General features: G+C 38.6%; 1 protein-coding gene across 2 annotated transcripts in view; it reads right to left on the bottom strand.

The window, feature by feature from the left end:
- The window catches only part of MGAT5 (alpha-1,6-mannosylglycoprotein 6-beta-N-acetylglucosaminyltransferase), a 124,483-nt gene that overhangs the window by 48,339 nt on the left and 60,471 nt on the right, over positions 1 to 15,673 (bottom strand). For both annotated transcript variants that reach the window (XM_075710163.1, XM_075710162.1), the window contains exons 4-5: positions 9,814 to 9,890; positions 8,249 to 8,338 (exon numbers count right to left, since the gene is read on the bottom strand). In XM_075710163.1, the coding sequence (XP_075566278.1) occupies positions 8,249 to 8,338; positions 9,814 to 9,890 (167 nt within the window). The remainder of the gene's footprint in view (positions 1 to 8,248; positions 8,339 to 9,813; positions 9,891 to 15,673) is intronic.

Below are 15,673 nucleotides of genomic sequence, written 5' to 3' on the forward strand. Positions count from 1 at the left end.
AGAACATGAGTTAATTTTGCAGATAATTAAAGAATTAACTGGAATTAAGTCACGGTTCCAAGAGAAGCTGAGAGGAAAATCAGAATACGATTAGAGGGATGCCAGTGGGCAGAACACTCAACACTGAAGCTCATCCACAAGAAGTCACTTCTAGATCCTAGTAGATATTATCAGGTAGATACAAGCAAAGAAAGCAGAAGTGAAAAACTACAGCAGGGAAGTCTCCACAAGTCATAACACCTGTATTTAGAGGTGCCTAGTACTCAAACCATATGACACTCCCAACAAAAACAAGGTTTTCAGAGGGAGCACAGATATTTCTCTCCATCTCTAGTTCTTGCTTCCCTGTTCAGTGAGAGCTACAGATGATCAAGAGTCTGTATACACTTTGGTAAGAGGGAGAGGGATTTCAGCCTACACAACTACACAAGGTATCTAAGACTTCAGAGACAGCCTTTGTAGAACTATTGGAAGAGGAAACTATAGCACTGACAGGTTTCTACTACAGAATTTAAAACCCTGCTGATTCAATGATAGTTATACAAGATATCTAGCAGGCTGCTAAGTTTTGTTCTTGCTTTCCTCAAGAACTACAGCAATCGCATTTTTGTCTGTGTTTCAAGTAAAAAGCTTCCAGTTAACTGTGTTTTTGCATTGCACTATGTAAAATGAAGCTCTACAGCAGTGTAAAGCCTCAGTAAAGACTGCTTAAAAATCCGGTATAGAAATAGTACTCAATATTTTGTGTCAGAATTAAAAGCAACAGTTTGCACTAAGCCAGATGAGTAGCAAAATGAACTTTGTGTTCCTCTATTTAGCTCCATGTAATGATACACAGTGGAGCAGAATACATACTACTTCTGTTGCATCATTTCTGAAAGATGTGTAAAAATAATCTAAATAACCATACTCTTGGCCTTTTTCAAGACAACCACTTTCTGCTCTTTCATTACTTGGCCTTCCTCTCTTGCCCAGTGTACCAGTATTCAATTCAAACTGAGCACTTAAGCATTTCTTGTCCAGAACATGCAATTTCTTACCTTTAAGCCTAGGAACTACTAATCACAGCTCTTGGCAGGACCTACAGTTTCATGAGAACTTCAGATGACCTAGGAAGTGGGTGGGTGGATTTTTTTGTCTGTTTGGTTTTTGAAGAACCAAGTATTGCCACTTTGGCTAATTACCTCAGGGTTTCTCATACAGAACACCATGAGGATGCCTATAACTAAATATGAAACTTAAGTGGTTAAGTAATTTTTCTGGTTGCCTTGCATAACCCAAATATGGCCCACAACAGTAACTCTAGTTGTACTCGTAATCTCTGAACAAGTCCTGCAGCTGCTGTTCTCAGATTCAGACTATTAACCACTGCCATGGGAACTTATTTGAAAACAAAGGTGGGTACTATAGTTATTGAAAAATGCAGGAAGATGCCTCATGAAATGACCTTTTTCCTAGCAAATACCAGTGAACACTTAATCTTTTTTTCTCAGATTTATTGATGCAAGGTAAGTACAAGTCAGATTTCATTTCAGCGAGTACTAACTTCCAACTATAGATGTGGGAGAAAGGAAGGTAAGGAATATCTAAAACTGCTCAGATTGGCTTGAGTAGAGGCCTTCAATTTCCGTTGTCTTGTGTGACAAATAAGCACCAATAGTGATGCAAGCTCTGTGAAAACACCTGGTGCCAGAACTTGCTTTTATCCCCTTGCTCCCAAATTGCCTAAAGAAAGCCTATCAGCTTTCATTGAAACTACTAGGGACAAGGCAGACATAGGGCAGAGAATGCAAGAGGAAGAATTAAGAGACCTTGTTCTGCAACACCTTTTCTGGAAGCTCCTAATACCGAACAGGGTGGCGGCAGGGAGCAGAACGGGATGGGACCTACTTTGGTTGATTTTGTATTGTACCAACTAACTTGTAACCAAACAGTTTGCAGAAAATGCAACCGCATTAAAGTGTAACTTGTCCTGGGCCAGGAATATTTATTATTAAATAACATGTACAATGGGAAGAAAAGCATGTGTGTGTATACATACAAATGTGTGTATAGATGTATGTATATGATTATAAACAGAAAGATGATATAGCATGTGCTAAGGCTGCATTGTGCAGTTACAAATCTGGTATTGTTCCATTCATACACACCTTTTCTCTGTCATTGGCAATGATGACAGAAAGGATTATGATATCATTAAAGTGGGTCTAGATGAAATCTCCATCAGAAATGTTCAAATACTTCAGCTTTCTATTTGTTTACGTACAGAATACCCACAATGCAACAAGCCCTAAGTTTGAGCAAGGGGAAGGAGGGCAGAAGCATTCGTTTGGATCCTGCTCTTCCACTTGTTTATGTGTTTTATTTGATCATTTAAGACAAAACACAGAAGTTGTCTCCAAAAAAGGAACCAGGACTCCTCTTCCCCCTTTCCAGGACAACCTTCCTCTCACTGGGTTAGCATCAGTTCTTTCTCTAGCTTATTCTCTCCATAGCAACCAACTGTTACACTGTCATGCACATGATTTAATAGGAAGGATGTGTTACCAGACTACAGATTAGTGGTAAAAGAAGAATGTTGGGAAGCAGCAACTGTAGATTTGAAGACTGACCATTTTTTGGACGAGTGATATGAACGCTAAGCTATTATTCAGAACACACTACATTTATCTTTCTACTGTCATATTTTTGAGTGAGACCAGCTGTGCCTCCCATACCTAGTCTTAAATTCAATGCTAATCACATGCATTAGGTAGTCTTTGATCATGGTCAAGAAACTAGGTCCACCTGAGAAGTCCAGTGTTCCCTGCCTGTTTTAGAATTGCAGCAGACACAGCACTGTCTAGAGCGTACGTAGCTAGCTCCATAAGTTTAGGTTGCATTGTACTTCAGCACTCCAAAATTTAAGTGCTACATGATTATTAGTGAAAAGTCGGTGTTCTGAACTGCTTTGGGGTGTGAATGTCCAGATTCTGCTTAAACAGAACTCAAGAGTTTCTCTAATCCCTTATCATAGACAATCCACTCTCACAGTGACTTTACATAGCTTACTGGCAAGTGACTTAACACCAAAAAACGCAAACTTATAGAAGAGTATGTTTTATAGAAGTTTTGCAGGTATCTGTTGCAATAACTCTTCCTCAGAAACACACTGAAACTGAAGGGAAGTCAAGATTGCAGCGCTCAGCTATACTGCAGAGCAAGGACTTCCAGCACGGTTATAAAAACCCGGAAAGCATCTGTAGCATTGAGGTAGTCTGAGCCTCTTCCACACTGAATGGAAGTATACTCTGCCAGCAGCTCTCCACCTCCAAAATTTCAGGAAGTCCTTTATGCTTTTAAAGAGTCATAATGGGAGTTTAATAACACAGAAGCTGAAGGGTACTCTCTCTAAACACCTGGGATAATCTTAGTTTTGGATTCTTCCGGAGGGCAGGTGCAGCCTATCTACAGGGAAACTAAAGCAACTTTCTTTGCATATCAGGTGAACAGCGTTATTGCTCAGTGTAATTCTACCCATGGTGAAGTGCTGCTATTAAGTATCTTATGTCAGTCCCAGAGTGGGAAATAATAATAATAAAAAAAAACAGTGCTGCAATATCTGGTGAAAGAAGGTGCATCTTTAAATTTATTAGGCAGTACGAAAGCAGGCAGAGAAGAAAACTCATAATGTTCACTTAGAAAATCCATCTGAGAATTTGTTACAAAAGAACTGCTCCCATTGGGAAGGTAACTTTCTCAACTCCTCTAAAAGCTGTAATACCTATCTTTTGTTTAGCATTTCCTCAGTGATAGGTAGTCATTTTGAAGGTGCTACAGAATCTGTGGTGTGCAAGATGACTGCCTGCCTGTTTAGTGAAACGGAGGAGCGTACAGGTAACTTTGGATCTTGGCAATCCCAAACACTGGGTGTTAGGTACCCACAGTCCCAGTGACACTGCGATACAAAATTTTATACACAACCATCAATCAATAAATGGTCTCTTATCTAACTTCAGTACTGCGCACTGGGATTTGATTCCTCTCTTACATTAGCATCTATGCCTTTTCCAGCAAGACAGAAAAATACTAATCCCGGTTTAAAATGACTGAGGTAGAAAGCTAAGTGACCCCCAATCACCCAAATCCAGGCCAATATGCTAATGGATGATTTGGGGACAAAGTACTATCATTAGCATTTCAATTTCTTAGGGACACGTAAGATGACTAAAGTAGTTCAAGCTTTTGCTGCTTTACATTTCAGACAACAACTATTTTTGTCAATTTTCTGAGTAACTGTGTGGAATTCAAAGAAGTTGGTTTGATGTTAAATTACAATGAAGAAATGCAAATCATTAACTCACCTCAATGTCAGAAATTAGATTATGCATGCAGCAGAAGTTGTGGAAAGGGGAACTTCCACACGGACGCTAGCAAACTGCAGTGAACCAGCAAAACCACAAGGATTTGGGGAACCTGAATAATTACAATTCCCAGGTGTTTTCCCTAAAATGTGAAACTCTGTGCCTCAGAGTACAGCTTGCATTCTGGAAACAAACCCACATTCAAAATCACCTTTGGTTTGTATTTTTCTGCTCCATCTCTCAAAGCAAAAGTAACAGTGTAAAGAAAAATACTACTGCAACCAACCATGCATTCTGTTTCCATCAAGGCTGAAGAACTGAGAACAAGAACTCTCTCCAGTGGTATACTAGCAAACGGGCAAGAGTCTCCAAGACTGATCTTTGAAACAGTTTTAGTCTTCTGAAGTGTTCAATCCACTTCCAAGATGGATACCAAACACTATGCTTGCACCTGAAAGGTGAGCTGGAGATCCAGAGGCTGGGATTTTAGTGACATATGCCCAGCTCCAGCAGGTAAACGTCAATGTAAAGACCCCTGGGTGGTGGCAACTTGCATCACAGCTACTGGCTGGCCAGCAGGCACAGCAGCAGTCCCACTCCTGTGCGGCAGGCAGTTCTCTCGGAGAAAGCACATATCTAGCATATCTAGATAAAGAAAAGGAGCAATAAGACCCCTCCACTTTTTTTTTTTTTTTTGGTTGAGCTGGGAAACTGTGTGAAAAATTCATTTTCTAGAAGATATTTTTAAAAGCTTCATTCTTCAGCTGCAAACTGACATTTTGCAGTGAAATGTATTTTTGTACTGTCTAGAAATTCATTTTTTCACATTTCTCCCCAGAGGCAATGCCATCCATGAAAATTCCAACTGTGCCAGTGACATTACGGTGTTAAACAACTGGCTTTTTCATAACTAAATGCTAAGTTTAAAAGGAAGTAACTCTTCTCAATGGGCAAGTTTGTATCACGGTTAAAAGGAAACAAGTCCCAACTATCCAGAAACCTTAGAGTTAGCTTAACTTGGTTTTCAATTTTTGCTACTTCTAATCCCTGTCTTGCTCTGTTATTCAGGAGAATGTAAGCCTGGTTTTGCTATTCAGGCTATTTGCTGTTTGTGTCTTCTCCAGTCTTCAAAGGCTCCAGCACAATTAGTGTTATGAGGACTGCGCAGTTGCATATCATCCACCAGGAGCGATCCAGTGCCGGCAGCAAAACAGCAAGACAGAAGCGCAAAAACTCTTGCAGCTTTATCTGCAAGTCTGTACAGGGGACAGCTTTACATAAAAAACATAAGCCTGAATGTGCTGGACTGCTTCTTGCTTTCCTTCTGCTGCCACACTCACCTCCCATTCTGCTCAAGCAGCCAAGACACAAGAGGAGAAGTGGAGAAGAGCTGTTCAGCTCGCTGTTCTTGTGTTCCTGCAGGACTGCCATCCAAAGCAAACCAGCGGAGGCAGAACTGCTAATATGTGCACTTGCGCAGGCTCTTCAGAAGGCTTGGGGCAGCCTGGATTTTGACTGTGCTGCTTCTCTTTTGCAGGCACACAAAGTGGAAACATAACAAGGGCACATGACAGATATCCAAAGACTGGGTTTTATTCCAAGCTTTGTTTCTAAACCTTTGCTCGAAGTGTGGGCAAGTTACTTTGCGTCTCTGTGGTCCTGACCCATATTACACACCAAAATGTAGTATTTCAGGCTCCTTTGTTTACAAGTTTAAAACTGCATTACAAAGAGTGCTAGGTAAGTGTAACATAATATCCTAAATGAACTGCTTCACAAGAAAAAAGTAGATCCCAGAAGAGTATGAAAAAGCACAGGCACTTGTCACACTAGATTCTAGAGGCAATTTTAAGAGCAAAAGTAGACATATGCACGATTTGATGCATATTCTGTCATTTCAAACTGAGGTTGTGCATAATTTGATGCATATATTGCCTTTTCAAGCAGAGGATGTGTACACAACCATCTTATTCCTATACTGTAACCTTAAAATAAAAAAGAAAAATCTTAACAGTAATATCCTTCCCGTATCCTAATGCGTTTTAATATTTTAAATCAGTGGGTTTGACATGAGAGCTCTGTAGACACATTTATCATTCAGCTGTGCAACTATACTATAAACTGTCAACTCTTCATCACTGTCCACTTTGACAAATTACTCTCGCAACAGCATTTCCAAGTTATCCTTAGCAGCCAACACACCTCATAAATCCACATCATTGTAGTGTTATTAGAATTTCATTTCATGCTTGCGTTCCCAAACATTTAAGCTTTCAACCTCTGCTGCCGGGCATTAATCATGGAATTAATCATACGACTGAGAATGCCAAATTTAAACTCAAGGTTAATAACATGCTCACCCAATATTAGTTCTACGTTCTGTCATGGGAGAACACTTTAAAAAAAAGTACAAGACCTTTGTCTGAAGTTCCCAAATATACACAGAGACTAATTGTACTGTTGTTCCATTATGAAATGAGAAGTTGCCCAAATTCAATATTGCCGCTTAAAGAAAAATTTCAAATCCCTTGACCCTAGAAAAAATAGGCATTTGGCCTCTGTAAATCTGCCTGCATTTTGCCCTGAGGATGAGCTGAAAAATCAATTATGAAAAAACTAACAGCATCAACTATGTTTCTAAAACTGATGATCAGAGAAGACTGTCACAGAAAATACTGTTATTTAACAGAAATGCAAAATAATAAATGTCATTTAAGAATATTAGATTCTCACATTCAGTTGACATGTATCCTCATTTTTAAGATACATCTGCATTAAAAACACGAAGCGCCATCTGGTTGACAGAATACTACTACGCAAATGTAACTCCGCTGATGCTAAAACATAACCTTTTAGTAGAAATGTAGATTAACTTCAGGTAATTATGAAACCATATCTCTAGCTTCTATGATAAATAAAAGGATAAATAATACAGTCATCCTGTATCTTTTCCTTCCCCAGCTTTATAGCCCATAAATAAATCAACACTTGGTAATAGCAATGGAATGAGTCAAATTTGTGATTAAACCCAGCCTGTTTTATTTCTTCAGATATGTGGTTTGGATACGCATTTAACTATTACTGCTGCTTAAAGCAATGCCCCCAAAAGTTCAATGACAGTCAACTGAGTAAATTAATAGCAACTGCTTTCGCTACAACCGAGTTACTTATATAACACTTACTGCTTTAATCTCAGATACATAATTAAAAAAACAGCCCCTCCCCCCAACTCCTGCAGAGACTATACAATTACTACTAGTTTGCAACTCTGCAACCATGCGGGCTCTCGCAGTTCTTTAAAAGGAGTAAGCCACTAGACATCAATACTACTTCCAAGATCAGTTGCTGTAAGTTATCATAATTGTACTAATAAGAATGAAGAGGCCAAGTGCCAATATATCTGCAACTTCACTCAAAAATATGACTTTCAGGTTTTTTTGTTTTCTGTTAACAGACTCGGCAATTCACAAACAGTATCCAAGCAGGAAGCGGCCGTGCTTCTTAAGAGGACGTACCATCTAGTTCCACTTTCCAAATTTTACATCCCAAAATGCCTCCCTATTACCACCTCAGGAGCTACATAGAAAACAACAGAAAGAGTGTTCAGAGGCAAGGATCTCTGACTGAATTCATACTTCAGTTAAACAGGATACCTAGTGTGGACTCCCTGCACAGTTGCTGTTTACATCACTTCAGTTATAAACATCAGAATTCTCCAGGCTGGAAACACTTGGAGGACTTACGAATAATAGCACCATACTTCATAATGATTCTGTTTTAATAGCTTTTTCCTCTTTATAGAATTTTTCTGAAGTTATTATTTCTTTTGAGAAAAGTTTGCCAACAGTTACCAAAATACTGACGCACTATGACATTCCCGTTCTGCAGATTAAAAGATTACTGACCTCACTGAGGTAAATAAAAAAGGAGCATGTGGACCCATCTACACCATAACTTGCGTAACAGGGATCTGATCGCCACATATCTTTCATCCACTGTAACAGAAAAAAAAACATAGTCTGTTACGTTTAATATAGGTAGCAACTCTATACTATTTCACACTGAACTCAAGAATAACAGGTGAAAGCTGCAAGTGACTATATCCAACCAGATAAACTCACAAATAACAAAAAAGGAATTTCATTAATATTTTGCAGCATAACGCATCTCTGCATTCAACTACCTTGGGGAAGTAACTACATAACAGGCGTGAGCACAGTTTCAACAAACTGGCAGCCAGACAAGCAGAGGCAAATACCAAAAGGAAAATATAATCAGAATCCAGGCATATGGGTGTGGCTGGAGTTGACTGCATTGCCCCCCCCATGTTACACTTGCTCTGGAATTTAACAGATCATTTCAGCTACCAAGATTAAAATCTGCCTGATTCCGCCAAGAATCTGTGATTTCTGCAGAAGCAATTAATTTAAATTCATGTTTTAATATTCAAACAATGTATTACATAGCCACTATGCAGCCAGTTTGCCAAAACGGATCAAAACACAGACCAGACATTTAATACAAATTTGGGGGGGGGGGGGGTGTGTTTGTTTAGTTTTTTTGGTTTTTTTTTTTTTTAAATACGATTGTCTAAGAATTTTACTTAGAGAAAAAAGGCAACATAATTTCACATATACTTTGGTAGTTATTTGTTTCAGAAATAAACTGTCATACTTGATAATGATATTTAAGTGTCCAGCAATTTTACTTTTGTCCCCCACTACTAAAACAGTATCCTTACATTTGAAATGTACCTTGGGGAAAAAAAAGCAAACCCCTCCATCTCTGCAGGTTTTGGTTTTTTGGTTTTTTTTGTTTTTTCCCTTTCCAACCAAAGTCTGATGGCTTTCAACATCTGGCCTTTCCAACTGGAAAGTATTTATTAGTAAAATACGGGATTTATGTAGAATCAAGCGTGAACCCCAAAGCTCTGGTAGCACACTTAGTGCAGTGCCTAGCTTGTGAGCAGAAGAGGCAGAATTCTTTTAACAGCAAAGGGGAAGGGAGGAACCGGACAGAGCTGTTGGCAAAGAGAGGAAAGAAGCGTAAACAAATGTCTTGCTGAAACAGAGACAGGACTGGAGTGAGGTACAGACAGAATCCCAGTCCTGGGGTAGGGGAATGCCAAATGACTCATAATGGGGAAGAAAACAGGGCTTTTCAAAAAAGAGAACAAAGTTTCTGAATAACAAGAGAGCATTCAAATAATAAGGCGTTTTATTAAATAATACAGCATTTTAATATAATATAGCATTTTATGCCTGTCTTAACAGGATGCCGCTTTACTTCTCTGCAGCAGTAGCATTAAAGGCTTGAGGTGAGCAGTGCTGTAGTGACACGCACTCCTAAAAATGCACTCTTTTCTTTTTTGACCCAGTTCTTGTTTTACACCATTGTCCGAGTAGTGAGCTCTTGCAACGTATGTTCAGTTTTTAACAGAACATAATAAGATTAAAAACAATTCAGTTACCTTTATTTTCCCTTCACAGTGAGGAAAACCATCCATAGGAGGCAGTTCACACTGTTCTTGGGCTCCATTTATGAGATCTAAAGAGAAACATAGACCATAACTGAATTTCATTTTACAGTTCTGACAGATAGCCTAATGAATCCTTCCTTTTATTTTCATGAATCCACAATCCAGACTGACTGAAGAGTCCTACTGTGTAATATTTGTTATAACATTAAAACTCAGTGTGCTCTTTTTTGACTGTAGAAGAAAATGGTTGCATAGATTTCCACTGCAAGTCAGAGCTGAAGTGCTGAATTACAAAAACTGGTCTATGAAGACTTAAACATTAAGTTAATCCATACTGAAAATATTAAAACGCAAAATATCTTCCTAATCAAAACCTGCGTAAAACTACTAAAATGCAACAATTTGTTTCTGACTGTCAAACATTTCTAAGATGTATACTGCTCTTAAACATGAAAACTAGATTTTCAAGTTCTTTATCACTTTATCAAATACCCATGATCTGCAACTTGGCATCAGATATATGACCCAGTTAATAAATGGTGCAATATGATCTAAATTTACAACTGAGTAGCACCACATCACATCTCATGAGGAAAATTTCCTATGGTCTCCCAAGAATTTTTTTTCTTTTTTGCCTATTTTAATATCTAATCATTCTAGATTTTTGCAACACATTAGAGAGTGTAGTACGGAGCAACACTTCTAGCCCCTGAGCCAAGGAAAAGGGAGCAGTTTTAAAGGACATTACCACATCAACTCCAGGATGGGACTTGCTTCTAAGAACCTAGAAGAAGCCTCTGACGCAGGCCTTTAAGGCAAGAAAAATTATTAACGTCGTGAAGAGATTCTTGCCAAAGGCAGCGGAGGATAAGGTTTTCAATTTAGGTAGTTCATCCCAGAGTTATCTAAATTATACCTGCATCATTTCTGGCTTTTCCCACAGGCAAGAATCATGATCATTAAAGCCAGCCATCCATCAACCCAGGAACACTTCATGCTATGGCAGATACAGTGCACAACTTCACCCAGAATATGCTAATTAGAGATCTCAGAAAAAAGAAAGGCTGCAGCACTACAATAGAGTAGGGACAAGATCAGGGGATAAAAGTTAGAATATTGTGTTATATACAAAAAACACCTCCTGATTTATCTGAATATTTTCCTTTTTTTTTTTTTTTTTCCAAATAGTTTCTTTTTAAAGATAAAAACTTAAATGTGAGTGAAGCATTGCAAAATGAAATGGATAGGGAAAGAATAATCATGCCAGGAAGACAACCCTTATTCGGCAGTCACTGCAGCAGCAAGCAATTTGACAAACTGAGCTGTACTGCCAATGACAATAACACTGAAGCTAAGTAGTTTTTAAGATGACTTTGTAATTTCAAATCAATAAGCACTTTCAAAATATTCTCCCTTATCTTCTTCTCCTTATAGGATTCTTGCAGACTGACATCTCTGGCTCTGATTTCTGCTCCAAGTAAGAACATACAGAGCATGCATACAGATATCAACAGTTTAAAAGTATGTTCTAAATTCAGTCAGTACAGCTAGATAACAGTGGGACTTTTTGCTTTACTACAGTTCAGGAATCAGACTTTCCACTTGAATCACACTGAAATCAGTACTTGAGACCAAACAGTAACAAACCTACCTTAAACCAAAAAGAGGCATGGTAAAAATGATGGCAATTTTCAGTAATCAATATAATGCCATTAGAAGAGCTTAATGGTCTAAACTGTGGTGTTTTAGATGGTTTGGGGTTTTTTGGGGGGGGGGGGGTGTTGTTTCATTGGGGGTTTTTTTGTTTGTTTTTTGGGTTTTTTTTTTTTTTTTTACAAACTCATAAGCCTGAATACAAAATAAGTATAGAGCTTTTCATAAGGCATGTCAAATTCAGATGTTCCTAAAACATAAAAGACATCTTAAATCTGTCATATAACATCAGAGATGCAGTTCAACTGCAAAGTTCAACTTTCAGCATCATACAGAACTTAGGGTTGAAAATTCTGAATGTCTGGGCAATTCTATACAATCAAGTCTTCCTATCAATTTCAGCTGCATTTGGACAAGTTATACTTGCCATCCTCAAAGGTTTTTTTGCTTCCCCCCCATAGCTAATATATATAGAACTACGCAACTGTAATTAGCAATTTTCAGAAAGGTAAGAGACAATTATAAAACCCTTAAAGAGAAGGTATTATTAATGGTATTCAACATGCATCTCCACATACCTTTTCTGCTGCAACAGTGCTTTCTTAAGGGGTATCCTTCCTCAGCCACTACCCACCCCTCACCATGCCAGCACTACCATTCACTTGACTCTTGGTTGGATCACTGACACGGTATCAGTTAAAAATAGTTCTAGGACAAAAGTATTACTTGAAACCAGAAACAGTTTTTTGATGGGCACTGCAGAAGAAGCAAAGGAGAGGTGGGAATTACAGTCCCCCAGAGGCTGCAGCTGGCACAGCCTAGCAAAGCCACTTGAGAAAGCATAACATACAGTCTTTGCACTGCTTGCTCTGGGCTAAACCATCCTCCTCTGCAAGATGATCATTCGTCCTTAGACTTGGTGTCACTCGTCCAGTTCCTTATTTGTCAAAAGTAGAAAACTACTCAAAAGCTGCTCTTCTGTCCTTTCTGTTAATTGGAAGGTATAGCTTGCCAATGTGAAGGATCCATGAACTTTTTGTCTTCTATCTCAAGCTAACTATGCTACCATATGACTGCCTTCCAGTTCAGAGGGTTAGTCAAGCAAACCCTCTCTTCTTCTTAAGTCCCTTTAAGGACAGGGTAATACATAAACACAAGCTATAATTCTTTATTTTACAGCATAAGCATCTAGTGTGCCAAGTTTATCACTTATATTGCATTTTAATGGCTATCTCGTGATCTGTCAAAGAAAGGAAGGATGGAGAAAAAAACCCACAGGATGCAGAGAATGGCCTCATTTTTGGAAGATACACAACTGTAGTCTAGATACCTGTTCGCTTTTGTCATGTGTAAACACATTTCCTGCATGCAAGTGTAGATGGGCAGTGACCTTTGCTACTGTTCATTGTTCAAAAGGTTTTACAGTCCCCCAGGGGGACACAGAAGTGTTTTTGAAGTCATGCACAGCTTATTTCCTCTTGACTGCTGCTATGCAAAGACGTTAACTATTAAACATTTATCTCATATGATGTTACTTTAAAAGTCAATGCATTGACAAATTGAAAATATGAATGTGGGTGTATTATAAACCTAAGAGCACACAGTTGTTACAGATTATCCGGGAAAAACAGAAAATATTGATAAAACAACAAGCAACCCTAGATTTACAAAAACCTCTTTAAATACAGTGCTCTGTTTGTGAGGTCCTGGGATATTCAGTATATAACTAACTGAAACTCCATCCCCATGTTTAGAAAGGAGCCATATGTTCACTTTGTAAATGGTCTGTGGCTGTTTAAACCTATACTGCATCAGAGATCGTTAGTGCACAGCAGGTGAAACTGAACTTGTGAACAATCATCAGTTATTTCAGTGCAAAGTCTGGCACCTTAGCATGAACGACTTGGCAGATTTAAGCTAAGCCATCTAACCTTGCACTGGAAAAGATACTTCTCCATTGTTGCTCTATATGAGCCACTACACTGGCTAAAGTCCCATGCCTTTGACAGCGCTCTCTTTAAACACCAGTTCACAGCTACAGGTCTTCGTCGTCCCCTGCAATTAAACTCCACATCCACAGGTTTTGTTTATTTTAGTGAAGGTCTACAACACCCAAGAGAGAATTATGTGGTTAAAAGCACAATCTGTGATAGGGAATTGATTTTTTGTTTGCTTCCAAGTTACTCTTTGAGAAAATAGTAAACATAAGCAATAGTGAATACTGCATACGTATTTGTACTGCACATCCTTCAAATAATGTGCTTTGTAACAGGCTAAAAAATTCTGCCTCAATTTTTCTCCATCAGACAGTCAGGAAGTCTAGAAATAATCCACCAAGACAGTAAGCTGAATAACAGTTATAGTGAGTTATTCAATAGTGATTGTTGTTTGATGGGTATTCTATTTGTCATAAAAGTTTCAAAATAGCACTAGTGGTTAAAGCAAAGGAAAAAGCCACAATCCTATTGAAATCACAAACTGTGACACCAGCCGCCTATCTAGTCTGCTAAGGACTAACTCTTCATTTTTCAGAGAATGGAAATGTCTTAAGAATTTAACATGACATGAAAGTTCATATACTTTGGAACCTTGAGGCTAAACCCCAGATTTTTAGACTAGTGCAAAAAAGCACATTAGAATATCTTTTGATGACATATAGCACAGATAATAGCTCAACTCAAAGTGTTTCCCATCAGCAGATCTCATAAAATCAGGAACCTCCTTAGTATTAAAAGGACAGAGTAATCATATTCGATCAAATCTATTCACCAATTTTATCTCTGTTTGTTCTCTTTCTGGTTTTGATCATTAAATAAAAGTACTATTCTTACTTTAATTCATGGAACCCTTCTCTTGTTTCTATTTCAGTCCTGAAATCTGGTATCTACGGTTAGACACAACACTGTAGTTAAGGCTAGTATAGTTTGTGTAAGGTCTCCTTTCCCTTCTCCCACTAATTAACACATTCTCAATTTAATTCACATTTTTTATCTCCAGCTGGTAAGAGCTGGTAAGATTTTTTTAAAGATTGAATTTGCAGTGTGAGCTGAAAGCACTATCAATATATTCAATGAAATAAGCTAAAGGTTTCAAGATTTTAAATGCAGAGCACAAAAATGCTTTCTACTAACATTTTAAAAACTTCAGTAGCAAAGCATTGGTATGATTTAAAGAAAATTAACTTTTCCACTGCTAGTCCATCCTCACACCAGCTGTGCCGCTGTGTTCCATTAACGCTACTGAAATCAATGCAGTGGTAGAAGAATTCAAGTAGCAGTCAAGTGGTTAATCAAAATGCAGCCCAGGGGACCACTAACAGCCCCCTTCAGCATTACTAATACAGCTTAGCACTGCAGTGGAAAATATTCACGTGTGGTCTTCCACACAGTCATTATGCTGCGCTGCAATAGCAAGGCTTGAAAACACACAATTCTCCCCAGCTCCACACTACTGCCCTTGGCAGGAGGCAAACAGACAGAAAAATGGGAAAAACTGCTTGGTATTATATATAGTATGGGAAAAGAATACAATGGATAAGGCACAATAAATACGAGTCAAAGCAAAGCATTACCCTAAGAAAGCTGCAATCTAGGCTATTGGAACCAGTGCAGCCCACATCCTATTACATCCAGTACACACGGACACTCTGTGGGGACAACTAGTTTGTTTTTTAAGGCACGACCATACAGAACAAGGTATGTACTATGTTAGCTGAAGAAAAGCCTACTGTAGCCCTCTTAAGACAGGAGGACAGCTTTGGAAATTCAAAATAATATGCAATATCTTAGCTTTTTTTATCTAGTTAGTCTCTGCAAGTACAGAACTATGGAGTGAAGTATGGTTGCAGGGTGTTAAAACTCATGAGGCTGTTACATGTGTAACAAAGTTCATCGGAAAGAGAGCTGTGGAAACACATCAACTGATCATGAAGTTACCCGAGTCTTCCTCCCCACCTAAAAGGCTTCAGTGCATCAGCCCCAAGTCTTTAGGAAGGACATGGAAATACCACGGTAAAGGTCCTTCTCACCATAGTAACGTTGGAAAAAAAGCCTGCTTGCTGCATTGCCAAAGCTGCCTTGTCAGCCTGCCTTGCTACATCTCCACGAAGGATGCCAGATATCTGACAGGCATCCAAGCCATCATGTCTTAGATGACAAGTAAATACTGAATCTGCATCCTAATGAGTGACTTTAAAGAT

The sequence above is a fragment of the Pelecanus crispus genome, chromosome 5 (assembly GCF_030463565.1).
Source record: "Pelecanus crispus isolate bPelCri1 chromosome 5, bPelCri1.pri, whole genome shotgun sequence".
NCBI classification, from domain to species: domain Eukaryota; kingdom Metazoa; phylum Chordata; class Aves; order Pelecaniformes; family Pelecanidae; genus Pelecanus; species Pelecanus crispus.